This window comes from Ochotona curzoniae, unplaced genomic scaffold (genome assembly GCF_017591425.1).
Source record: "Ochotona curzoniae isolate NIBS_2020 unplaced genomic scaffold, NIBS_Ocur_1.0 scaffold_3208, whole genome shotgun sequence".
In the NCBI taxonomy this organism is placed as follows: Eukaryota; Metazoa; Chordata; class Mammalia; order Lagomorpha; family Ochotonidae; genus Ochotona; species Ochotona curzoniae.
In genome coordinates, this window is record NW_024467106.1 from 10,178,601 (window position 1) to 10,205,243 (window position 26,643).

Consider the following 26,643-nt stretch of genomic DNA (forward strand, 5'->3'; position numbering starts at 1 on the left):
GCCTTTCCCAGGGAGGCAGAACTGCCACATGGCTCGCGTTGTGGGCTTCCCCTTGACTGTTCTGTGGGGTGCAGCCATTTACTGAGCGCAGTGCACGGTGTGCCTCATGAACAAGATCTGCTTTTGTGTTCTTTGAAGGGCCTAGTGGAGAAGGTGTTGGAATCTCCATTTTGTGTAGAGGCTCAGAGGGTTAAAGTAGCGTCTTAGGGTGTAAAGTCTTAGCACTAGCCTGTGTATTACTTGGGATACTGGATCTAAACTCTCACTTGTCATTCAGTGTATGGAGAACTAAAGGCTGGTGTTTTGCCCAAGGATGAAGAGCACCTAGCTAGCCTCTGCTCCTTCTAAAGGCCCTTGCCAGTCTTGTTGTGCTTTGCAACGCTTGTCACTGCCCAACACAACATGATCTATCCTGTTGAGTCTCTTGATTCCCCTTGGATTGGAAGCTTCCTGGTGGTTTTGTTCACTGAAGTATATACACTTTCAAGTCCAGGGCCTGAGTTCCACGTTTGTTCACGTATCTGAGATAGAGCAGGCCTGGAACACCTAGGAACTGTCATTATTCATTTGTTCACTCCACAGATATCCAGGGTGCACCTGCTGGGTGCCAGGGCTTAAGCCAATCTGGACTCACTGCTTGAAAGGGAGTGAGGCTCAAGCCTAGAAGTTCCTCCAGGTCAAGGGGCTGCATTCCAGGGGAGCAGGATGGAGAAGGCATGGGCTGAGAGAAGAGCCCTTTAGCCTGGAGAGCTTTGGCTCCCACCCTGTCCAGTTCCTGCTCTCTGAGCTAATGGCTTTTCCAGGGCCTCTGAGTGCATGGGGTCACCTTTCCCCCTGATGTGAGATGGAGAAAACAGGACTCACTAGCATTCCTTTCAGAAAGGAATTTTGTTTAGAAGGAATACCTTGGCTTTGCCTAGTTGGGGTGGATCTGTAAGACTCTGAGAATGTGTGTGTGTGTGGTTTTGTGTGAGATGGGTTGGAGGTAGATAAGGCAGAATTCTTTTATGAGCCCATGGAAAAGCATGATGCTTCGGGGAAAGAACAGTAGAGAAAGAGGAGGGTAAGGGTTGAGCAAGGAAGGTAGAGAAATGACAGACTTCCCAGCATGAGCCTGTCTTATAGAATGTCCCCACCTCCGCAACACCATCTGCACATGTGTACGGCTAGCAGGATGCAGGTGGCTTAATTCCCAAAGTAGCACAGGCACCCAGTTCTGGGCAGCTGAGTTCTACAAATGACCTGGGAGCAGCCTATGCAGCGAGAGGTTGGATTGGGAGAGAAGTGACTTGAGTGTTAAGCCAGTGGGTTTGAGAGATGACAGGGAGCAGGGGAACTGGGGTTCCCTGGGTTCATGAGCCCTGCGAGGAGTAGCCCAGAGTGTTACAAAGTGCCAGTCTCTTGAGACAGGCTGTTAATGCTTAGCAAGTCCCAAGCCTGTCCTCTCTGATCGTGAATGAGTTTAGAAGCAAACCTGCTTTTCTCACGTCGTGACTAAGTGTCAACCACCAATCTTTAGAATTACACAGTTTTGAAAATTCTGAAAGATAAATAATACACAGGAGAGAGGCTTTTGGACCACAGTGGATGCCAAATGCTCCATTTTTTGTCCATGGAGAAAAATAAAAATGTTTTAAGAGACCCATTGGCCATCTTGCCAATCCTTCCTTCCCTGGAGACTTGGATTTTAGATTCCAGGGAACATGTTTATGCCCATGTCTAGTGATTTGCCAAAGAATGTGAAATTGGCTCATTTGGGCAGCTTTCAATTTTAAGTCTCAAACCAGAGTAACCGCCGGCCATGGCCAGAGATTAAGCAGATGCAAGCCATTTAGGAAGTCAGAAAAGAAATGAAATTAGTATTGTAATCTGATGCTAATTTTTGAAAATAAAAAGTAATAAAATAAAAAATAAACACCTGCGTATTTCAGCAGGGGTACAGAGGGAACTCTGAGTTTGGCTTTCTCTGGTATGTCATGAGTTTTTATGTTTCTCTGTTGAAGACTCCTCACACCTGTGAGGCAGTTTGCACTTGATCCTGAGCAGGTGGACAGGATAAAGTGAGGGCCACCATAACCAGCATGCTGTTGGCCTCCTCTGCACCATGGAGTGTTGTAGCAATGCCTGGGGTTTGATCAGAGATATTCAGTTATATACCAGTTCCAAGTAGCTCTTAATCACTCTGTGGCACAGAACGGGTGGATAGCCTGTAGAGTCCCTCATTTGCACCTGTTTGCACTTCATCTTGTAACACATTCTTACTCCAAATATATTTTGAGCACCTGGTAAGTATCCCACCCTGTGCTAATCTTATTGGAGCCTCCCAGAAGCTCGTTTTATGGACACCTGTCATAAGAACTAGCATTTAAGGCATTGATGCTATGCTAGATACAGTGCTAAATAGTTCATGAACATGATCTTTTGCCTTATCACTGTTTTTGGAGAGGGGAATCAATTTAATATGATGCAGTGGAGGTTCACAATCCATTATCAGAAATCCTGAAGCCACACAGGTTAGGATACAGGGTTTGGGGCATGTGGGTTATATGTTGTCTGTCATGTATAGCATGCCCGATGCAGCCATATTGCATAGCCGAGTTCACGAATATTTATGCAATTGATTCAACAGTCTTGCTTAGTAGTGTGAAGATGATAAATGGCTCATGTCTCTCACAGCCTTGATGTTGACTTAATCACAAAAAGGTGTTTTGTGTTCTGAGCGTCCTGGCATTGTGGATGAGGCCCTGAGGAGCAGCTTATGCTCAGGGTTTCCCAGTTTTGGGTGTTAAAGTCTGACCTCCGATTCCCCGCCGTGCTCCAAAGCTCACATCTGACCACTATCCATCCATCACTGGGTGTGAAGATACTAGAAGAGAGAGATGGCCACAGCCTCAAACTGAAATCTGTCTGTTCCCAACCCTAGGACTGTTCTTACATAAGTGCAACAACTTTCTTTCTAAATTAAATTTTATTTTTGATGATGTTTACATAGTTGAGAAGGATGCATGCCGATGTGAACTACTGATTAGGGTGTGAAAGGGTCAAGGATTAGGGGAAAGTAGATAAGACTATTCTTTCCAACTTTTCTTGTTCTTCTTCCTGTATCTGGGGGAAGAGGGTAAATGGGAAGAAGCTGTTCCCAGCATCCTAACCACTTCTCTACCTGGGGATAGGGGAAGGGGACTAGCCACCTGGTGTCATCCCACAATGCCCCATGTAGAGCAAGCTCAGAGGGTTCCACTCGAGTGATTTCGATATTCTGAAATGCTGTTGATCTCGCTGCTCCAAAGATGAGGAAATCCCTCCAAGGCCCATTGGCTGACATAGTCCAATTCACCCAGATATTTGCTATCAACGCTTGACTGGGAAAGTTCTCCAATTTGTTCTGCCCTCCATCCTGTGCTATGCTATAAGATGTCCTCTGCAGCCCCAATGGACTGTCATGTCTTTCACGTGCATTTAGGCATGTTGTCCACTGCACTGTCTTAACCATTGAGGAAGCCCAGTTGTGACACATGCATCCCATGGTCACACCACAGATCCCGTGATTCTCCCCATGGTTAGAGTTCTGAGTTCAGTGGTTAAGTTGGGGGAAGTCTCCAAAGAAACCTTGTCTGAGGTGACCCCAGACCTGACTCTTGTGTGTGCTAGTCAGTACAGGGTCTAGCTCAATCCATCACCCACATCAGCCTACACACACTCGTGGTTGCAGTTGCTGGGTCAGTTCTGTCTCCAGCCTTATCTCTTATGCAAACTAGTGGATGCTGTGGCTCAGCCCAACCCTATCCATCATGCACTCAGCCCTCATGTACACCAGCAGGAACAGAAACCTAGTCAGAGCAGCCCCCAGTAACCTACATCAGGCCTACCCTCAGCTCTAGTTCCTGAGCATGCCAGTATGTGCAACAGACTGGTCTCATATGTCCCACTCTTATTCAGCTCTCGTACACATCTGTGGATGTTGGAGCCTAGATCAACCCAACTGACCCCACTCTCCAGTGCACACCGTGTGAGTGGGTGCCTCTACCTGTCTAGTCAGGCTCACCCCCAGCCCTGTTTCTCATACTCACCAGGGGGAGTTGCAGCCCATCAGAGAGGTGCCCACGTTTCCTTACCAGGCCCACTCCCGGTCCCGGATCTTGCAGTTTCTTGGTAGTTCTTCAGACTAGCATGACAGGGCTTGCCACCCTCTCAGCACTTGCCAGCTGATGCTGTGACAAAGCCCAACCAGCCTACACTTACTCTGGTTCATGTCTGCACAGTGGATACATTCAGCCCAACCTGGCTCTCCCCTTAACCCAGTTCACATGCAGGCCAATAGGCGTTATAGTCTTGCCAAGCCTGGTCTGACTTGGTCCCAGTTTTCACATTTACCAGTTGAAGCAGAGGTCTAGCAGGGTAGCTCGTGCTGCTCCCACCCCACCACCGGCTCACACTCCATCCCTCAGGTCTCATGTGTGCTGGTTGGTGCTGCGGCCCAGTCTGGCATGGCCCACCTCACTTTGGCATTGGTTGACAGGTGTTGCAGCTTGGCACAGCCTGGTCTACTCCCAGTTTCAGCTTATGCTGGTGGGTGATGCATCTTAGCCCAGCCTGGATTGCCCCCAGTCCTGGCCTTAATAAAAGCTGGCTGATGTTGTGGCCTGACCCAGCGTGTCCCTGGATGTCATGAATTGGTCCAACCTGGACTGCACCAGACCTGACCCACATGTATGCCAATGGGTACTGTAATCTGGCCTGGTGTGGCCTTGATTATTGTGCTTGCCTGTAGAGACTGCATGCTGACAGAGGAGTTCCCCAGACTTCTCTCTCAGGTCTCTTTCCAGTGGCAGATCTCACTTAGACTGGTGGGTTCTTGGCCCAAGCTGACTTAGTCCACCTCCTGTCCCGGTAAGAACAGCGACCTTACCCAACTGGCTCACACTCATTCTGGTTCTTTTTTTTTTTTTAAGATTTATTTATTTTTATTGGAAAGGTGGAGAGAAAGATCTTCCATCTGATGGTTCACTCCCCAAGCGGCTACAACGGCTGGAGCTGAGCCAATCTGAAGCCAGGAGCCAGGAGCTCTTCTGGGTCTCCCATGCGGGTGCAGGGTCCCAAGGCTTTGGTCTGTCCTTGATTGCTTTCCCAGGCCACAAGCAGGAAGCTTGATGGGAAGTGGAGCTGCCGGGATTAGAACCAGTAACCATATGGGATCCCAGCACATTCAAGGCGAGGACTTTAACCACTACGCTATTGTGCTGGGCCCTCATTCTGGTTCTTACCAATGGGTGCTATGGCCCAATCACACCTGGTCCACACCAAGGCACAGCTCTTGCATGGTTTAGTGGGTTCCGAGACCTAGCTCAGTCTGTCTTACACTACCCCGGCTCTCACAAGCACCAGCAGGTGCTAGAGTCTAGCCCAATGTGGACACACCCTGTCCACACTCATGCTGAGGGATGAGGGACACTACAATCATGTCCAAACCCAGATCACCAGTCCCATTCTCTCCCTTACGCGCACCAGTGGGAACCATAACCCATCTGGGGCATCCTCTTAGCTTCCCAACCAGGCCTGTTCCCAGATGCAGATCTTGCGTGTCAGTGGTTGCTCTGTTCTGACCCGGGCTGGCATAGGATATCCCCTGTCTTGACCTTTGCCATTGGATACTGCAGCCTGACCTGTCCCTGCCCGTTCCCAGTCCCAGCTCTCGCTGGTAGGTGCTGCAGCTTAGCCCTGCCCAGTCTGCTCCCATCCCTGGGTTTCATGCAAATGGTAAGTGTGATAGCCTAACCCAGAATGGCCTGCACTCTGTCCTGTCTCCTGCACATGCCAGTGTGCTAAAGTTTAGGCCAGCCCTGTCCAGTCTGCCACACCCCCAGAACCAACCCACACACTTGCTGATGGGTGAGAGCAAGAACCATTGATGCTGACTTCAAGCAGCTTCTTGGAGCCAGTGGGTTGATTCGTGTGCATCCACCTACCTTTTTTTCTTTTCCTCCTGGGCCATAGGCCATATGTGCCATATCACGATATTTTGAAGGAATAAGCCAGAAACTGAGGCTTATACGTGGCCTGGAAGACCCTGCCACTCGGGGTCAGGAATACCATTCGTTATGTAAGTAGTTGTGTTGAAAGCTAGAGGTTGGGTTATGACGAGTTCAACCTTGCTTTTATGTTTACAAATGGAAACATGACAAATAATAGCATCAGGGATGAAAATTCCATGCTTTCTCTATCTGATTGCGTTAATAAAGGTTATAGAGCCCACAAAGAATTGGTGATTATGTAACTTGTCCTCTTAGCTTGTCAAACTGACTGGATCGACCTAATTTTGCCATTGGAGGCTGAGGCCATTTAAGGTAGAACACATTCCTCAGTTCTAGTTAAATATTCATACATTTGACCTTTTAGAGAGGATGTGGGTGGCAGCATTTCTTGAATATCTTGCTTTGCAATTTATTTATTGTTTTCCCTTCTTTTTTTCACCCCTAGGAGAAAATAATGAATGTCAAAGGAAAAGTAATTCTGTCAATGCTGGTTGCCTCAACTGTGATTGTTGTGTTTTGGGAATATATCAACAGGTAATTATCAAATAAGATAAAATGATGTTGAAGAAAATACTGCTTTGGTTCTATTTTATGGGTATCAGCCATGTTACTAACCTGAACTACAATTAGGATGAACTGATGTCATAAATACTGATTCTACTCTTTTCCTGTTCCTGAGCTCTGTGTTGTATTTAAAATCACCAGATCTCCAGAATAACTTTGACTTAGAAGCTAGGATTTAGCCTGGTGTCAAGATGGCTGCATCCAGTATTGAAGCACCTGGGTTCAGTTCCTGTCTCCAGCTTCCGGCTGATTCAGAACCTGGGAGGCAGTGATGGTGGCTCAAGGTGGAGCCCCCTGCTGTCTGCATGGGAGACTGAGATCTCTTTCTTGGATCCTGGTTTTCGCCACATGCCCATCTCCAGCCATTGTGGGCATTTTGGGAATAAACCAGCAGGTAGTATCTCTCTCTGTCCCTCAAACAAATAAACAAACAAATAACTTTTAACTAATTAATTATCTTCTTTCCTGCCATGTTCACATTTGTCTTGTCTGCCCCTTCCATCTCCATAGGCCAAAGTCCAAAATGTAAATCTACATAATTTATGGAAATGACCTTAAGAAATTTTAGACAGGAATTCCTTGAGAAATCCACCCTGCATTTTGCAATCCTGAGATATTTGCAGGAGTTTTAAGAGCCATTCAAGGGTTGAGTTTTCCTGTAAAAACACACACTTGAGCTGCTGGTGATTCATTTGTGTTTGGTTAAAACTTTTGAGTCTCTCTTTCTCGGTCTATAAAGCAAAATGAATGTTGAACCTTTCTGCGTTTATTAAATTGGTCTGTGGGTTTGTCCCAAACAGATGAGCTGCCATTGCGAGTTTTAAAAGAGCACTGTCTTAGAAATTCCAGCTGGAGATGCTTCGGAAACAAAGAAGTCTCCCCAAGCACCTATGGAAATGCGTGATGCTTTGACTGGGTACACTGAACAAGTTCAGCCTTCAGGTTCAAAAAGTCCACTGTCTAATTAGGAGAGGACAGAACTTCTTGCTCGGCACCATTGTGTTATGTTCCTAGTGAGGTGTTTTAGTGGCCTCCAAGCTCAAAAGATAACCTGCAATACTGTTGGAATATCTCTTTTTGATTCTTAAAATCTGAGATTTGATGAGTGCAATGGGACTGTCTCGGCTACTAAGATGAGGCGTTGTACCTTCAGGCACGCCAGTAACAGGAGAACTCTGCAGAATGTGGCAGCTATTAGTCTTGGGGTGCTTCACAGATTTAACTGCTTCTAAAATGTTCACTGTATTCTGAAAAAAACCCACTTTAGGAAAAAAATGTGAAAAGGTAGCATTTCTGACCAGGTTGGAAGCCAGGTTGTTTGCACTGAGGAAACAGTATTTTTTTTTTCCTAAGAAGAGATGAGTCAGAGTTGGGCGTGGGGATCATAGGCCCTTGAGAGATGAGTGTCTAGGCTGGAATGTGGGGCTGCAAGACCTGCACTGGTCCTGAGCCACTTGCCTTCTCTGTGACCCCTGACAACTTAATCGCTCTGTTCTTCCATTTCCCAGTCTTTAAAAATAGAGAAAACAATAGTGTTTACCTCTTAAGATGGTTGGGAGGACTGCATAAAAAAAGCGCTTGGGAGGGCAGTGTGTGGGCCTTAATAAGCACTCAATGAATGCCAACTGCCACCACCATCACCATGCTTCTCAACAACACCGTCATTGTCTTATTCAGCCCAGGCTGCTCTAATAGAATTCCATACGCCGCGTGACTTCACCACCTATTTTTCACAAATTTAGAAGCTGGGGAGTCAGCATCAAAGTGCCAGCTGATTTGCTTGCCCAGGGAGGCCTCTTTTCTTGGCTTGCTGACAGCCACCTTCTCTACATTTCCAGTCGGAAGACAAACTATGACTTTCCTCTTCTTAGTACACTAGTTCCATCATGATAGGACGTCCCTCGTAACCCCATCTAAACCCAAGTGCCTGAAAGGTTCCACCTCTGACTCCCGTCACACCGAGAACACAGCATCAGTGTATGAATTTTGGAGACTGTTATGTTTATTCTGTAATAGTCATCATTTCCATCATCATCATCATCATTTGTTCCAGATGGCAGAACAGGACAGGGTATTTGAGCAAATAGAAGACAGAGGCTTAGCAGTTGGAATAATTTGACAGAAGAGAAGGTGTCTGTTGGGGCTGTTGACTGGGGCCGGAACGTTTACTTGAATAACCTTTAAGCTCTGATTCTGAAGGTTTGGTTGGATAATTTTGGTATTTTGAATTGTATCCAAAGTTGTGCTTACTTCTAGATTTTAGAGTTTTCGTACACAAAATGTGAATGTGGGAGCCAAAGGCTGAGATGTACAGGTTGGCCCCGGCCTCTCAGAGATGAGTGCTGGGCGTGCTCTGCACTGTGGCTGCAGGGGTTCTTGCTGCTGCTCCTAGGCCTCTGAACTCTGGTCACCCCATTCTCTGAAGGGTGGCACCCCCTTCAAGTGAAGGCAGCACATCGTTTGCCACTTTACCACTTGGTTCTGTCATGGCTTGAGGTGAACCAAGGACACTTCCCTTAGACAGGTGGCCAGCACTAAACAAAACAACAAACAAACGATTTATAAACAACTCCACCAAACCCATCGACCATTCATAAATTAAACTTGTTAGTACAGTAGCCAGATAAAAAAAAATATTGTCCAGCAAAGCATTTGACTTGAACAGGATTTTGAAAACAAAAACAATCAAAAAACAACCTGGAATTTTAGAATTCAAGGAAGCCTTAAAAGTTATACAAAACTATGATGATGAAGATGATGGTGATGATAGTAGCTACCAGTTATTGAGTATTTGTGTGTGCCAGGAGCTATATATTACCTCATTCTTATAGTACCCTACTATATCTTTATCCAAAGTTTCTAGAGTGGACATTGAGTCTCAGAAATACCACAGGGTCACATTTTTAGGGAGATTTAGGTTCTCACCTATCTGATTGCAGCTCATTCTTTTACCCACTGCACAACCCTTACTCCAGTGAAGGATTTTTATTTTAAAAATTATTTAAAAGGCTAGCAGGGAGAGAAGGAAAGAGAGAGTGTGTCACATTGTGTTTGACTTGGAAGGGAGTCAGGGTTTTTTGTTTGTTTTTGCAAGTATTCACAAATATTTATTGGGCACCTACTACATGCCAGGCACTGTGCTAGAATCTCACTAGTGAAGCACAGAAAAGGCTGCATTTGAGCTGTGCCTCAGGGCTGGGTGTGCTGAAATATGGTGTGAATACTGCCGTGACTGCTGCGAGGTTGAAGGATTCTGGGGTAGAGCAGGCAGGTGAGAAGGAAAGTTTGTTAAAGATGTGATGTGAACCCGAATCAGCAACTGCTGCCCTGAGTTCTGGGAGGTGTTCTGAGTGCTGTGTTGCAGCTGATCCTCCTCCCTGCCCCCCCCAACCCCCAGCTGCTCTGCATTCCCACCTCCCCTTGCGGGATGCGGTGTCAGACTCCCCAGGTTCATGTACTATGTCTCCTCACTGGCAGGAAGGCCTTGGCATATCACTTCATTTTCCTTTCCCCAGTCCCTACACTGTTAAAACTTGTGAGGATTTCATGGGCCACTGTGTATAAGTTACATAGCACAATGCCTGAGTGTCAGTGACCATGAATATTATCAGAACTAACAAAGTGGATATAGACACTTGAAACTTCAGAGCTTGGTCCAAGGATGGGGTTCAAAGAGGAAATTAGGTGGTGGCAAGGGATGCATCTTCTTTCTAGGAGATATGGAATGCTGTGAGGGTGGGAAGTCAAGGAGGGATTAATGGGCCTTGGGAGAGTCAGAAACAATGAGTGTTTATACATTTCTGAGATGAGGTAGCTGAGGCTGGGCTGGGGAAGGTGTTACAGCTGACATCCTGAACTCTCTGCCAGGCTAGCTCCTTTGTATTCATAAGGAGGACTAATCAGCTTAGGAAAGCTTAGAATCAGGGAGCAATCAAGTGGCAAGTCCTGTCACTTCTGCCCCCAAAATGCCCTCAAATGCGTGCACTTCCTGTTATGGCCCATGGCTGCCCGGAACACTTCTATCACCTCCTAACTGGACTTCACCTCCATTTTTGTACTCTTCTTAGTCTATTCTCCAGTTCTTTTTCCTGTTATAAATGAGGCTATCTCTCCTTAAAGCCCTTCAAGGACAAAATTCCCAGGCAAGTCCCAGCAAGGTCTGGCTTCTGGTTACTTTGCTTTTCATATCTTTGTAGTTCCTCCTTCTTTCAGCACTTTTTTTTTTTTCTGTGTCTGGAATATCCTTCCATCTTCCTCTTCCTTTTTTTCCTGGTGAACTCTTATCCTTCAAAACATAGCTGAAACATCATCACCTCTTCTGGAAGCTGTCAAGATCTTCTTGTTAACTGATTAGTTGTGGTTGCTGTTGTTTTTTAAATGTACGCCTCTATTTTTGAAAGACAGAGAGAGAGAGATCTTCTCTCAGTTGATTCACTCCCCAGATGTCTGCAGCAGCCAGGCCCGAACCAGACTGAAGCCAGGAGACTAGAACTTAGTCTGGGTCTCCCATGGGGCTATCAGGGACCCAAGTGCCTTCCAGGATGTGTGTTAGCAGAAGTTGGAATCAGAAGTGAAGCCAGGACTTGGATCCACTCTGATATTTGGGCATCCCAGTTAGTAGCTTTGCCACTGTGCCAAACACCTGCTCCTTCTTATGCTTTGTCCTTTATGGTGCTTCTTGGAGTAAGAAGGCATGTAGCTGTGACATTAGCTAAACAGGGTTTTACTTCCCTAATAGATTATATGCTCTGCAAACATAGTTTTTGCAGAATTGTCTTGGCCAACACTATCCTTGACGAGTATTCACTGGATGATTGAATAGAGAATTCACATAGCTACTCAAAGCCCAGCTTTTCGAGGTGGCTTTAAGACAATCCCTCTGTATTCGTTAGTTGAAGAAATGCTTATTGGGACTGCTCTGAGCTGAGTGTGCTTTAGGCTAGTGCTGTCTCCTCAGGGTGAGGAATAGCCCCACGGCCCTGCTGGTATCTGTATCTGGCAGGAAAAGGCCCATCTGTGGATCCTTTCTCCTTCTGAAACCATTGCTGGACAAATGGAGAACTATCTTCTTAGAAACAAAAATGACCACTGTAAAGTGAGATTCTGCTGAGGCCTCCTTCCCCTAGACAACCTGGGGGAAACTGTGATTGGACATTTCCCAGCCCCCTGCTATCACTGGCTTATGTTGCAAAGATAGGTAGAAACTTGGAAGTTGTTACGATCCAGGCTCTTGGCTCAGCTCAGGACTCACTGATAATTGTTACAAATTAGATGTTGTCAGTCTAAAAGTAACATATTTTTATTTCTTCTTTGCTTTTAGCCCAGAAGGCTCTATTTTGTGGATTTATCAATCAAAGTAAGTAAACTGGATGTTCCTACATCTTTCACGCTCTCTAACGTCTGTTTACATAGTGGCTAGTAATGACGACACCCAAGCCAAAGCAGGTGGGAAGCAGCTGGATCCTCCACCCAACTTATTTTGTGGAGCCATGACGGGTGTTTCATCCTTGGTCTCATCAGGGGAATCTAAGTGGTGTCATTGGATTGCCCTGCCTTGCTGATAAAAAGGAATCTGGGAAGATCTGTTACATTGTTATTGGGTGAATAAGGGGAAGCCGTTCGAGTTGCTTAATGAACTAGTGTGCATCTTTAAAAGAAATAATTTAAAAAATTAGGAACTTGTCTTTTCCTATGGTTGGTTACTAAGGAGCTCAGAGCAAATATTGTGCTTAGCTGCTTGTATCTGCCCCAGCCTTAATTCCTGTAATAATTTATGCAGTGGTATTAAGTCCTGGCTTTAAGCTTGCTTGCCAAGAAACCTTGGGAACTTGCACAGACCCACTAAGCCAATAAGTCAGTTGTAAAGTGAATGTAAAGGTACAAGTTAACTTTGAAATCCAATTTCATGGGAAGCACATACCTAGGTGACTAACTCATTGTTTCTCTTTCTGTTCCCTCTTGTGTTTTCTATTCTTGGATTGTCTCTCGGTTTATCGTAACCATACCTTTGTACTGGAAGCCATTTGGAACACTTCCTGAAAGCAGGACTTTAAAAACAGATGTCTTCATGTTATAGCGCCTGTTCATGCATTACCTCACCACCCTCTGTCCTACTGAGGGTTGTTGTATCTCCTGGCTTCCCCCTCTCTCTTCCTCTGCAGAAGGTCCCCAGTTGAGAAGACTCTCTCAATTAGGCACTCTGGAAAATGTCTCAAGTGTCTTTCCATCAGTTTCCTGAATATGTTCAGTAGTATTCTCGATTCTTCTCAGTCTGAGGCTGCCAACCATGGGACAACTTTTTTTTTTTCCCCAAGCTGACCTTTATAGTAACTTGAATTCTCCTAGTTTAACAAAAGGGGGCATTCCAGGAAATATGTGATTGTGAGGAGGGGATGCTTATTAACTAATTACAGTAGAAAGCCCTTACCCGTGTATGATTTACTGTCTTCATGGAAGGTTTATCATTATTGAGTCAATGTGCAGAGAGGGAAAATGTCCTATCCCAGTCACGCAACTAGTGAGTAGCAGGGCCAAGGCTCCAGTTTATGGATAAACCCTGTCCCCTCGCCCCTGTCCCTACCACTGACTTCTTACACTCATCCAGGTCTTCTCTCACTACGGGTTTCCCTGGATGAGTAGAATGCCAAGCAAGAGCCCAAGGAAGCAGAGGCTGAGGGACTCAGGGGTGTCCTCCTCCATGTAGCTGGAGCACTTCACTTTTGCTTTATGAACTGGTGGTTTTAAACTATACATACAAAGTGATCTCTGCCATTAAACATCTTTGGGAACCCCCCCCCCCCCACCCCTCTCCACCCCCCCTACCCCTCCCCACCCCCCCACCCCCGGTTTTGGGACTGCCTCATTTTCCAAAAATGTTTGCCTTTTTTTTTCATTTCTTAGAAATCCAGACATTGGTGACAGTAACACTCCGAAGGGCTGGTGGTTTCCAAGCTGGTTTAACAATGGGTAAGGTGGCTGAATGGCGCTGTGTGTGTGTGTCCCCATCTCAGTGTTTGTGGAGAGTCCAGATACAGAGGTTCCCTTGCCCGGAGCTTCTCAGTCACTCACCTTGCTTGCTTACTGATACTTGGTTGGCAAGTAAGACTAGTTGCCTTTGTTTTTCCTGTTAACTTAGGGATGACACCTGGGTTAATGTTTAGATGGCAGGAAAGATAACCCTAGAACAAAGTTCTTAGGATATCTGTTTTATCAGGTTTCCTCCATCTAACCCCCCTAACCCTCCCTCTTGCAATAGTCTGGAGGTTGTTGGGTCATTAAATTGTTAGCTGTGCTGATGTGGAAGAGCAGTAAAAAGGTGGGAAGTGCGCCTTTTCTTCAAAGTATGTCTTTCTGAGTGAATGTTCAGTGATGTGCATCTTTTTCTAGCTGGTTCACTTGGTGCACACATTCTCTCAGAATACTTTTTTAAAGCTTTGTTTTTACAGAGATAGAGGGAGAAATAGAGATCTTGTACCTGCAGGTTGACTCCCCAGATGGCCATAATGAGTAGGGCTGAGCCAGACTGAAGCCCAAGAGTCAGAATCTTCATCCATGTCTCCCACATGGACCATTCTCTGATGCTTACCCAGACACATAAGCAGGAAGCTAAACTGGAAGTGGAGTAGCTGGGTCTTAAGTCAGAGCCCATATGGAATGCCAGTGTCGCTTAATGTGCTATGCTGCAACTCTGGCCCTGAAACATGTTTTCATGAGATATTTATCAGCTGTCCCATCACAGATAAGTCCCCCTCCTGGCCATTCCTGACTTGCTTTCCCTTTGTATTTAGGACTCAGAGTTATCAAGAAGAAGAAGACGACATAGATAAAGAAAAGAGAAGAGAAAAGGAACAAAGAACAGAAGATAACGAAGAAGAGCTTCAGCTCTGGGAATGGTTTAATCCAAAGTAAGACAAGATAGAAATATCACTAGAAGTGCAGTGAACCGTAGCTCAGCAGGACGGATGGGGACTGGGTAGACAGTGGAACCATTCAGAACATCCCTAGTTTAGAAGAGTTTTAGCATGGATTAAACCTTAATAATAGGTTTTTGGTTTTTAAAAAAACCCACATAACTTCTATCTGGATATTTGTATCAAGTGGGTTAGATAACCAGATGATTCTAACAGCAGTTAGCTAAATGGTAATGGAAGAATCATCAGTCACAAAGTACGGGGATGGGAGAGGTCTTCCAGGCCAGTGAATCTGGAATGAAACAAGAACATTCTCTAAGTTTCTTGTAAAAATTTCAAATCTCATGGGGCCAGAAATTCACTCACTGGACAAGAATACACTAAGGTTTATCAAAACTTACACGCTGACTGGCATTTTAAAAACTGGTGATTGGCACCAGCTATGAGTGTGTTCAGGAATCAGTTTAATGGCTCAAAACCAACTTCAAAATAATTAAAGTGGGATAGAATATCAATGGGTATCACATGAACTAAGGATAATTGTTCGAGGAAATTTTTGTTTCTGTAGACATGTGTGTACATGCATTTGCTTGTGACGTAGTACGTATTTCTCACTATGCTTCATGGTCACAAACAGGCAAGGCATTGTGTTAGGCAGACAGGATGACTCCTGTGTTAGCAGACAAGAGGACTCAGCTCAACAGGGTCACATTCAGGAAACTCATGATCTTAGAGTGGCAACAGATGTGAAACTGGCATTTGCCAAGGTTGGGGAAGAGGTGTAATTGACCTGACTGCATGTGAGGTGGGAGCTTGTGGTGAGGCCTGAGACACTGGTGGGTGCTGTTGCCACTGATCAGGAAAGGGACTGGAGGAAGACACATGGGCCTAGGTGCCAGCAGAGGTGATAGGCTCCATTAGGGACTTGTCGGGGTTGAGGTGCTTGTGGGGGGCATCTGTAGAGGGTGCCCACGAGCTTGGCAGGAGGCACAGTGTAGCATAGAGATGGGGAATGAGTCCTGCCTGCAGTTGATTGTTTGAGTCTTGTGGGTTATGATGATAAAGACCCCTTGATCCAGAGGTTTACCCATCCCGGAAGCTGAACTCAAACTCTCTCTTTCTACTCCTCCTCTCTGCCTGCATTCTAGGCTGTTTCCTGGCTTGAGTTGCTGATAGCTTGAAATTGTCAGTAGAATTGAATAATTAACAGTTGGGAAATATAGTCAATTAATTTTTAATTAACATTAAGTTTTAATATTGCTACTTTTTTTTTTCCTGCTGGAGAGAGCTCTCTTTCAAGTAACCGAACTGGACACTGGTTTTCTGACATGGTCTTTCCAAAAGGAACACAGTGAGTGATCATACAGTTAAGGATTGTACAGCAAGCAGGCTGAAGACCTGCCGGGGGTACAACGCTGTCTGATCTGAGTCATCAGTTCTCTCATCCCTAGCCCTAGTTTGATCCTTTATATAAATTAATTGACGAAAGACTTGATTCCTTTGTCCCTTTTTCCCATCCCCATTTACTTTATTTTTTAAAATGGGAATGATGACAACACTCACCTCAGGGTACATGTAGAAATTAAACAAGAGAATCAAGGGGCCAGTGTTGTGATTTAGCACGTTGAACTTATGCCTGAGACACTGTCATCCTATTAGGTTCCAGATCAAATTGTGGTTGCTCCACTTTTGTCTGATTCAACCCTGTGTGCTCATGTATCTGGGAAAGCGGTGGAAGATGGCCCAAGTACATGTGGCCCCTACACCCAAGTAGAAGATGAGATAAAGTTCCTGGCACGTGACTTCATTGTGATCCAGCCGTAGCCATCACAGCCATCTGGGGAGTTAAAACAGTGAATGGAAAAAAATATATATATATATCTTTCTCCTTTCCTCTGTGTAGCTCTCTCTGCCTTTCAAATATTTTTTTTTAAGTTTGGGGTCTTGCCATTCAACTAAGAAATAACTGTGGGACTGAAGCCCCACACAAGCAAGAAACAAGAGCAGAGCTCAGCTTTTCTCAATCTGCTTCAGCTAAGCACAAGGAAAACAGTGTTATCTTTATTTCAGGACAAACCTGGATTTTAACCTCAGTCCCCTCAGCACAGCAGTAGTAAATGTCATTTAAGAAACAATATAGGGTGGAGGCTCACAGCATGGAGTCTATAGTTAGACTGTGGGTTTAAGTCCCAGCTTTCCTGTTTACCAGCTGCATGACCTCAGGCAAGCTACTAAATGCCTCTGTGCTGATTTTTTTTTTCCTCCCCTTGGTAAAATGGGAGTCAAAATAACAGCCACCTCAGAAAGGGCTTGCCCAGTGCCTGGTCCAGCAAAAAGTGGCCACTCATGTTTGCAGCTGTCATTATCAGCCATCTGCCTTGTGGACTTGACAGATTAACTTCTCAGAATCTTGGTTCTCTTACTTGGGTATAACACGCTGCAAGACAACTACAAGACTAAGTGAGAGCGCGTATGCAGCGGCACAGGTTGGTGCAGAGGCCACGGTGGCTTCTTTAGTGACCAAGGATCCCAAGAGCATCTGTGGCCTTCAAGTAGCAGGGACACCTGAAGTGCTGAGAACCAAGTCATGTCTTGGAGACTCAAGACAAGACAGGGTGGGCCAGGAGAGCACCTGAAGTGGGTTTCCCTGCTCTGCCACTTGGACCAGCCTGCAGGTGGATTCCAGCTGTGTCAGGGAACTAGGAGACTGGGTAGGAGTGTAGAGTCAGTTCAAGATTTGGAGTGCACATCCAAGGGACAGAGGAACAAAAGGGAACCTCTTTTGAGATTTCTTTTTTCTGCTGTGAGGTAGGAGCTGGCTTTCCTCTCAGCCTTACTGTGGGAGAACCAGTGTGGCAGACAAATTGAGGGCAGCTTTGTGAACAGGTGTCCATCAGCAAGTGTGAAAAGCAGAGAAGGTTCTCCTTGGCTCATGATTTGTTAACCTCTCTAGATGACGGCCACGCCGTGGCCAAGTGAACACAGCTGGCAGGATCCAAGACTGCTTGGATCACCTGCTTTTGCAGGGGTGAGCTGAGATACTTCCTCCAGCAGAGCACAGACAAATACCACAGGAGGGTTCCAACCTCACCAATGATGCCCTAGTTTCTGTTTCCTAACACGGAGAAATGTGGCCACTTCCTCAGCAAACGGGGGCTTGGAGCTGAGTGGCCACCTGCCCCCTGCTCCCACCTGGAGCTCACCCTCCCTTGGGGCCTGCTGCTGCTCTGTCCTGTCTGGCTTTTCCTGGCACAGTGGCATGCTTTGTCACTGCTCTGACGTTGCTTCCTGTGTTTGTGTTGGCTTTGCCAAGCTCCTTTCAAGCTTCCTGAGTGCAGAAACACACCTCCCTCTGGCCCCTTTTGTGCTTGTCTTGGAGACAATGTGATTTCAGGGAGAATCACATTGTGGCCCAGCTGTAGTTGGTTGGGCTTCTGTCAAGTTCCTTCATTTCTGGGTGTCTCTGTCTCCTGTACAATAAATGGTAATACCAGAATCCCCTCAATTTGGGGTCCTATTTGGCCAATAATCAGATTCCTGTCTGAAAAAAACCCTTCTGGCAAAAGGAGAACAGGGACACCTTGTTCTGTTTCGGCTCTAACAGCATCTTCCCAGCCTCCTTATTCGGGCTTGGGGTCTTCTCAGAACCAAACGGTACCCCCAAGGACAAATCACATAAAGATGCCACTGTCAGCTTAGGGCTGGGGAGGAAGGGAGAGGGCTTTGTAGTAGGAGGACAAACAAAGCAGAAGAGAGGAATGGGGGTGTGAAATATACAAGTAAGAGATCCATGAAGATACCCCAAGGCAGCTCTCGAGGCACCAGTGCCTTACCCCAAAGACGCTGGTTGCTCCTTGAAGATGCCACATGACCCAGCCAGCTGCCTGACTCCAGCAGCAGTCAAGTTTCAAGTCCAGTCACTATAGATGGCACCTGCTACATTTTAGTCCAGACAGTCTCTGTCCCATCCTACAAAGATATCCTGATTCAAGGGTCTGTGTGTTGTTGTTTTTTTTTTTCCACCAGGAAACGCCCAGAGGTTGTGACAGTGACCGGATGGAAGGCGCCAGTCGTATGGGAAGGCACTTACAACAGAGCCATCCTGGAAAATTACTATTCCAAACAGAAAATCACTGTGGGGTTGACAGTTTTTGCTGTTGGAAGGTAAGTGTTGCCAATGACATTATCCTGCACTTTTTCTCTCTTGTTCCACTATCAAAATGTTTTTTGTGAGGGGAGCCTGGCACTCAGAGTCTGCTTTGAATGGAGTTGTCTGAATGACTGGAGAGAAGGCTGCTCAAGCGAGACCGTTCTATTCTCCTGCTTGCTGAGGTCCCCGAAGATTGAGAACACAACCGTGATGGGAGAATCCATGCCCTTCCCCCTCAGAGTGGGGTCTTGGCAGAAATACTCCCATGCTCACTGAGCAGCACACTTGTAACCACCTCCCCCACTGCCTCCACAGCGTCCATGGGGATCCCAGTAGTGCCGGCTGGTGAGATTTCTTGAATGAGTGTCCTTTTTCAGTTTCTGCACTCTCAAGGCTGAGGCAGAAGGATTTGTAGCAAGTTCTGTGTGTAGAACAGTGGCCTGAGACACTATGTTGGAGCAGGGCTGACCACTGTTCCATGGGTTCTTTGGGTCACTTCTGCCTTATCAGGCCTAGGGAACCTGTCCCTGGGAGAACTGGCTAACTACAACTTGTTCTTGCAAAGGTTGGGCAAGTTCTCTTCTATTTCCTTATTCAAAACATTTGATGCAGAAAAATGGGCAGTAACTCTGGCTTGAACGTTCTAACTGTAATAATAGGTTTTTTAAATGACATACTTTGGAGCAGGTGTTATGGCAGAGGGGGTTAAGCTGACGCTCTCTGCACTGGCATCCCAAACAGGAGAGCCAGGTGAAGTCCTAACTGCTCCATTTCCTAGCCTGTTCACTACTAATACTCCCAGGAAAGCAGCAGATGGCCCGAAGATCTGGGCCCTGATAGTCATGTGGGAGACCTAGGTGGAATTCCTGGCCTCTGATTTCAGCTTAACCCATCCTGGCTTTTGCTGCCATTTGGGGCTCGATGAAAAATACTTTCTATCTCTCAATTCCCCTCTTCTCATTTTCTCTCTCTACCTCCTTCCCCATGTCCTATTTTCCCTCTCTCTTTACACTCTATTTTTTGAGGTTTTGGAGAATTTCACCGCTCTCCTTTTTATCAACCAAATAATTAAACAAACAAAAGCCAAGAATTTAAAATTTTTTTCCCATCTTACCTCCTGGGTCTTTCTCTCTATACCTTTCCTGAAAAAGCCACATGTACAAAGAGAATTGGAGTCTTGGGTTGATCTGAACTTGACCTTGGTCAAGATAGGACCTAAAGGAAAGCTCTGTGAAGATGGGATAGTTCATCTGAGATACCCTTCTGCAACCTGGAGCCTTCTGGCCATTGTTGTTACTATTGTTACAATACTGATTTTTTTTTTCTTTTTAAGATTTATTTATTTATTGGAAAGTCAGATATACAGAGAGGAGGAGAGACAGAGAGGAAGATCTTCCATCCAATGACTCACTCCCAAGTGAGCACAACGGCTGATGCTATGCCAGTCTGAAGCCAGGATCCAGGAACTTCTTCTGGGTCTTTCACACCGGTACAGGGTCCCAAAGCTTTGGGCCGTCCTCAACTGCTTTCCCAGGCCACAGGCAGGGAGCTGGAAGGGAAGTGGAGCTGCCGGGATTAGAACCGGTGCCCATATGGGATCCCGGCGCATTCAAGGCGAGGACTTTAGCCGCTAGGCCACGCCGCCGGGCCCTCAATATTGATTTCTAATGTCATTGAATGTGCTGATCTTTGGAGCCAAGTGGAATCTGTAATAAAGAAGGCTGACTGGAGTTTTGGCATTTTAACTGGAAGCATCGCCATTGCTGGTCAGGAGAGCTAATGTTCATGTCACCTGATCCTTTGGCACAAAGAGGGACAAGCCAGCCATGTTGCAGATTGAGTTGATCCTAGTGTTTCCCAAAAGAACAGAACATTGGCCCACAACGACTTCCAACTGCAACTCTGCAGAACTGAAGTGTAAGCCACATACCCCGGGGGAAATGCTGTGCTCTCAGCTGAGACGAGAGGGCAGTTTGTACTGACTAGCAATAAATCTCACTTAAAGAAGTGGGCTCAGACTTTGAGAAAGTGTCATGTTTTGCTTTTTTTCGAAAACAATTATGCCTGGAACCAAGTGCAGTACTTTAATCTCTAGTATTAAAGCTCACAGTGACTCTCACCCCTCCCATCCTCCACACCAATATTATTTCCCAAACTCCAGGACACAATACATTTTTCTGAACATTCCATCATACCAAATAATTTCCTGACCATGAGCCATAGAACCTTGTAAAAATTGCTCTTTGTACTGCTCAGATAGGTTTTCTCCACTTAAAGAATCAATACGGACCCGGCATGATAGCGTAATGATTAAGGTCCTCACCTTGAACATGCCAGAATCCCATATGGGTGCCGGTTCTAATCCCGGCAGGCCTGCTTTCCATCCAGCTCCCTGTTTGTGGCCTGGGAAAGCAGTCAAGGACGGCCCAAAGCCTTGGGACCCTGCACCCGCGTGGGAGACCCGGAAAGAAGTTCCTAGCTCCTGGTTTCAGATTGGTGCAGCACCAGCTGTGCGGCCACTTAGGGAGCAAATCATTGGACAAAGATCTTCCTCTCTGTCTCTCCTCCTCTCTGTACACCTGCCTTTGCAATAAAAATAAATAAATCTTTAAAAAAAGGAAAAAAAAAGACTCAATACTAGAAGACTTTGGGGGCCAACATTAAAAGCACAGTTTCTTTTGTTAGCGAAGAAGGGAAATTCAAGATGTAATAAACACAAAAATGAAGTAACAGTCACAACACTTACAGCAAATTAAATTCAGTCCACATGCATGTGCTTGAGTCTTGGGTTCAGAGGAAGTATGTTAAGCCATCTAATTTCTTCTTCCTCTTTCCTATGATCTCCAAAGCATGACTGAAGATGATCTGTAGCTTTGGCCTGCAGAAGATATTAATGTAGTGTTTTTTGAGTGAATGAACAAACAGTTAGTTAAAAATACCACTGAATACTTATTAAAATGGTCCAAATCAAAAACAGTGATAACACCAAATACTAGCAAGGATGTGAAGAAGCAGGAACCCTCTGTAACTGTTGGGAGTGGCTCTGGAAGACAGCTGGGTATTTATTTACTTTAAAGATTTATTTATTTTTATTAGAAAGGCAAATTTACAGAGAGGAGAGACAGATCTTCCAACTGCTGGTTCACTCCCCAAATGGCTGCAACAACATGAGCTGAGCTGATCCGAAGCCAGGAACCAGGATCCTCCTCCAGGTCTCCCACATTGGTGCAGGGTCCCAAGGCTTTGGGCCATCCTTGGCTGCTTTACCAGGCCATAAGTAGGGAGCTGAATGGGAAGTGGAGCAACTGGGACAGGAACTGGTATCCATATGGGATGCTGGTGCTTGAATGTAGAGGATTAGCCAGTTGAGCCATTGCACTGGCCCCAGCAATTGGTTATTTATTATAAAACTAAACATGCTGCTACCATTCAGACCAGCAGTTGCGCTCCCTTGGTACTCAGATGAGTTGAAAACTATGTCCACACAGAAACCTGCACATAGATTACTATTCCAACTTTATTCATAATTGGCCAAAACTCGGAAGCAATCATGTTTTGCCTCAATAGGTACATGGAAAAACAAACTGTGATGCATCAGACAATAAAATATCTCCCAGTGCTTAAGAGAAATTAACTGCCAAACCAAGACATGGACTCCCTTAAATGCATATTATTAAGCAAATAAGCAAACCAGAAAAAGCTACATACATACTGTATGACCCATCTATATGACACTGCGGAAAAGGCAAAACTATACGGATAGTAAAAATATCAGTGGTTACAAGAGGTTGGGGAAAGGGAGGGAATGAATAGTAGTTTGCCAAAGCCCATGGAATTTACCACAGGAAGAGTGAACCAACCCTACTATAGACTAGCACCCCAGGGTGGTGATTGCCTATCAGTGTAGATTTGTCTGTTACAATCCACATACTACTCTGATGCCAGGATATTAATAGTGGGGGAACTGCATGGCATGTGGCAGGGCAGTAAGTATAATGGAACTCTTAGTACTTTCAGATCAGTTTTGTTGCGACCCTGAAATTGTTTTTAAATAATTAATTTTAAAGAAGGGGGCAGGCATGTGGCATAAGAGTTAGACACTGCCTATGGTACCTGCCTCCCCTATCAGTGCCTGAGTTTGAATTTTAGCTCTGCTCTCAATTCTAGCTCCTTGCTAATGTGCACTCTGGGCTGAGCAGCTGATGGCTCAAGTAGTTGGTCCCTGCCATCCATATCAGAGACCCAGGTTGAGTCCACCACTCCTGGCTTTGTCCTTGGCCCAGCTCTGGCTGTGGTGGCCATTTGAGAAGTAAACCAGAGAATGGGAGATTCTCTCTTTGCCTTTCACATAAAAGTTTAAAAATTTTAAAAACAGTGAAATAACAGGTTATTTGTGTTGGGATGGATTGGCATTTTGGGTAACTAGAAGGAGGTTGAGAGGATGACCATGTACTATGGATGGAGATCCATGTGTCCTTGCCCTCTATGTCATGTGAGAGAGTGCTAAAGATCGAGTTCCCTGCCTCAGTGGACCCAGGGGGATCACATCATCCTTTCATCTGGACTGACAATATTAATATTGGAGTAAATATTGGAGTTTTTAAAAACTAGGACGTCTTTGTGCAAAGTTTGAATGTGTTGTTAACTGAGACAAAGGAGAAGGTTAGGCACGACGTAGTAACTGCCTGACAGGTGAAGCTGGTGTCTGAGGTGCAGGCTCTGCGCTGCCTACATACTGCACTGTACAAGTAGTAAGACTGAGGCACCAAGGCACCTACAGCATTAGAAGCCACAGGCCTCCAGACAGATGTTGGAATACAGCCTGCACTGCTAAGCTTACTGGAAGGCAGACCAATTGAAAACACGTGCTTTCTTTCGCTCTTGGACTGGCCAGCTTCCAAGAGCGAGAGGACAGGGCTGTGCACGCCCAGTTACTCTTCCAAAATTGGCAATCAAGTAAGTCATTCCACCCCAAGGACTGAGTGACTGAATAGTGGCTGGAAGCCAGGAGCGTTACACTAACAGATGTCCCTGCACATGAAAGGACACATCTGGGGTGGAAAGAAATCTCCCTGACTGTAAAATAGAGGCCGGATGGTTATAACAGCGTGTGGTCCCATGCGGTAATCCTGGAGCTTCACTGTTTCGTGTTCTTGGTTTCAGATACATTGAGCATTACTTGAAGGAGTTCATCACATCTGCTGATCGATACTTCATGGCTGGCCACAAGGTCATATTTTACATCATGGTGGACGATGTTTCCAGAATGCCTTTGATAGAGCTGGGTCCTCTACGTTCCTTCAAAGTGTTTGAGATCAAGCCGGAGAAGAGGTGGCAGGATGTCAGCATGATGCGCATGAAGACAATCGCGGAGCACATTTCTGCCCACATCCAACAAGAGGTGGACTTCCTCTTCTGCATGGATGTGGACCAGGTCTTCCAAAGCAACTTTGGAGTGGAAACCCTAGGCCAGTCAGTGGCTCAGCTGCAGGCCTGGTGGTACAAGGCAGATCCTGACGAGTTTACCTATGAGAGACGGAAAGAATCGGCAGCGTACATTCCATTTGGACAGGGGGATTTTTATTACCATGCAGCCATTTTTGGAGGAACACCCCTTCAGGTACTCAACCTAACCAAGGAGTGCTTTAAGGGAATCCTCCAGGACAAGCAAAATGACATAGAAGCTGAGTGGCATGATGAAAGCCACCTGAACAAGTATTTCCTGCTCAACAAACCCACTAAAATCTTATCCCCAGAATACTGCTGGGATTATCACATAGGCCTGCCTTCAGATATTAAAGTTGTCAAGATATCTTGGCAGACAAAACAATATAATTTGGTTAGGAATAATGTCTGACTTTAAGGTGTACCAGTAGGTTTCTGAAATTGAGAGTATTATTCTGGCTACTTCTGCAGAAAAGTAACAATTTAACTTAAAAATCTACTAACAGAACACCAACACAGCAAACACACACTTATTTCTCCTTGTAGCTTTGAGCCTTGTCATATGGGGAAAATGAACCTGTGGTAATCATGTGTAAATTCCCAGTGGTTTCTTATCTGTTCTGGGTTTGGGGAAAATACTGTCAGGTGAATCAAAAGGAATCTATCATAGGCAAAGAAAAAGCCAGAAAGACTACACGTATCAGATACTGGAGTAAAGTGTGCCAAGGGAAGTATTTGGCAGCAAGATATGGCTAAAGGGGTTGGCCGCCTTGGTTTCTGTGTCTTCTTGTGTTTTGGGGTGAGTTGTAAGCAACAGAGTTGCTTTACAGCAGGTGAACTCAGCAGTAAGGACACCATCTTGGTCATTCAAATGAGCTTCAAAGCAGATTGTTTTAGGCCATTTGCATCCTCTTCCTTTGCCTCCTCAGGATGTTGTTTGTGAAGGATTAGTGGAGGTCCCCAGTGCTTGTCATGGTGTGTGTTCCACGTTCTTGGGAGTCAGTGAGAACTGAAGACAGAACATCCCCACCTGAGCCTGCCGTGGAATAGCAGAGAGAGTGGAAATAGAGGTGGGCTTGGCTTGTCGTTGTGGGGCAGTGTCACCGTGAGTGACACAGAGCATGGGGTTGGCACTGGACTGTGTTGCACATCCAGACACTGAACTGGAAGCGTTGTGTTCAGTCTCCTTGATGGTGTGACTAAGACAGCAGCAAGCACTTGAATGGATGGAGCTTCCTGCCTTGCTCAGGTCACACGCAGTCGGCTGCACTCTCCCGCTCCTTGGTGAGGAGAAGGGGAAGACCCAAAGCAGATGGCCTCAAGGAGTTAACATTTTCAGTCCTTAGCATGCCGCTCGTTCTAAACCTCAGGATGCCTTATGATAACCAGCTTGGAGAGCTGACAGCAACCAGTGGCCTGGAGAAAAAACCCTTCTCAAGATCCTTGTGTTTCACCCCGCTTCATTTGCACCGTGGAAGTATAACGACCAGAAGTATTTGACGAAACAAGTTAACTGATACCCAGGCATCTGACTTAACCACATTCAGATCCTTTCTCTTAAGAGAAGCTGTGAAATCCTACATATTATTTGAATGAATCAAATGTCAGGTAAGCTAGGGGGGCAATATTTACATATGCACGTGTATTTATATTTGGGCTGTGCTCCGGTTCAAGTCCTGTGTTGCCATTTGTAAGCCGCTTATTTGAAGAGCCGCTGGACTCGTTTGACACGTAATGCCTTATAGGCTTCTTGGACAAAAAAAAAAGGAAGCCTGCATTCTCTGTTTGCGTCAGTGCCTCCTACTCTTCAGTTCCTGCTGAGAAGTCGCACATCTGACAAAACAAAGCAAAGCGAAAACCCTGATTTTGTGTCTTGAAGAGGTGACTTCTGTCAGTTAAAAACATGGCGTCTCTGTTACTCAGATTGTCATGGGTCCAATCTAGACTAGGGGAGTTCAGAGGTTCGAGTCTTGAACCAAAGAGTCAGCTCTCTCGAAAGTAGGGCTGATGTTTACTTTTTTGAGAATTTTCTGATTTTTAAATTCATTTTTATTCCAAGTGGGCAAATTAAATATCTCATTTAATTGATCATTTTAAATGTTTTTTTTTTTTTTAAATAAAATTCCTGATTTACAATTGAATAAATTATTTTCTCAGTATATTCTGGTCTGGTCATGGATTGTGCATTTTCTCCTAGAGATGTTTAGAATTGTCAATTACAGAATTTTAGTTTCTTAAACTCAGAAAAGCCCCCATACCCTTCTGAAAATGTTCTTACTATTACACAAACAAAAAGAATAGGTATGAGATTCATTTTCAAATTTTGTTATATAATATATATAACTATATATATATATATATAGAGAGAGAGATTTCCCATTCCTTGGTTTATTTCCCAAATGCCTGCAGAAAAAAGTCAGGATTTCAGAATTCACTCTGGGTCTCCCAAGTGGATGTCAGGGGATCCAAATACTTGAGTTATCACCCGCTGCCTCTCCGGGTACACACTGGAAGGAAACTGGACTCAGAAGCAGAGTTGAAA

General features: G+C 45.4%; 1 protein-coding gene across 4 annotated transcripts in view; it reads left to right on the top strand.

Moving 5' to 3' along the window:
- The window catches only part of GGTA1 (glycoprotein alpha-galactosyltransferase 1 (inactive)), an 80,468-nt gene that overhangs the window by 38,073 nt on the left and 15,752 nt on the right, over positions 1-26,643 (top strand). For 3 of the 4 annotated variants that reach the window (XM_040962992.1, XM_040962989.1, XM_040962991.1), the window contains 6 exons: positions 6,478-6,566; positions 11,917-11,952; positions 13,497-13,562; positions 14,384-14,500; positions 18,533-18,670; positions 23,820-26,260. In XM_040962992.1, coding sequence (XP_040818926.1) covers positions 6,487-6,566; positions 11,917-11,952; positions 13,497-13,562; positions 14,384-14,500; positions 18,533-18,670; positions 23,820-24,513 — 1,131 coding nt within the window. In that variant the 5' untranslated portion in view covers positions 6,478-6,486 and the 3' untranslated portion in view covers positions 24,514-26,260. Of the gene's footprint in view, positions 1-6,477; positions 6,567-11,916; positions 11,953-13,496; positions 13,563-14,383; positions 14,501-18,532; positions 18,671-23,819; positions 26,261-26,643 lie in introns of those variants that run through there. The other variant, XR_005881904.1, reaches the window with a different exon arrangement.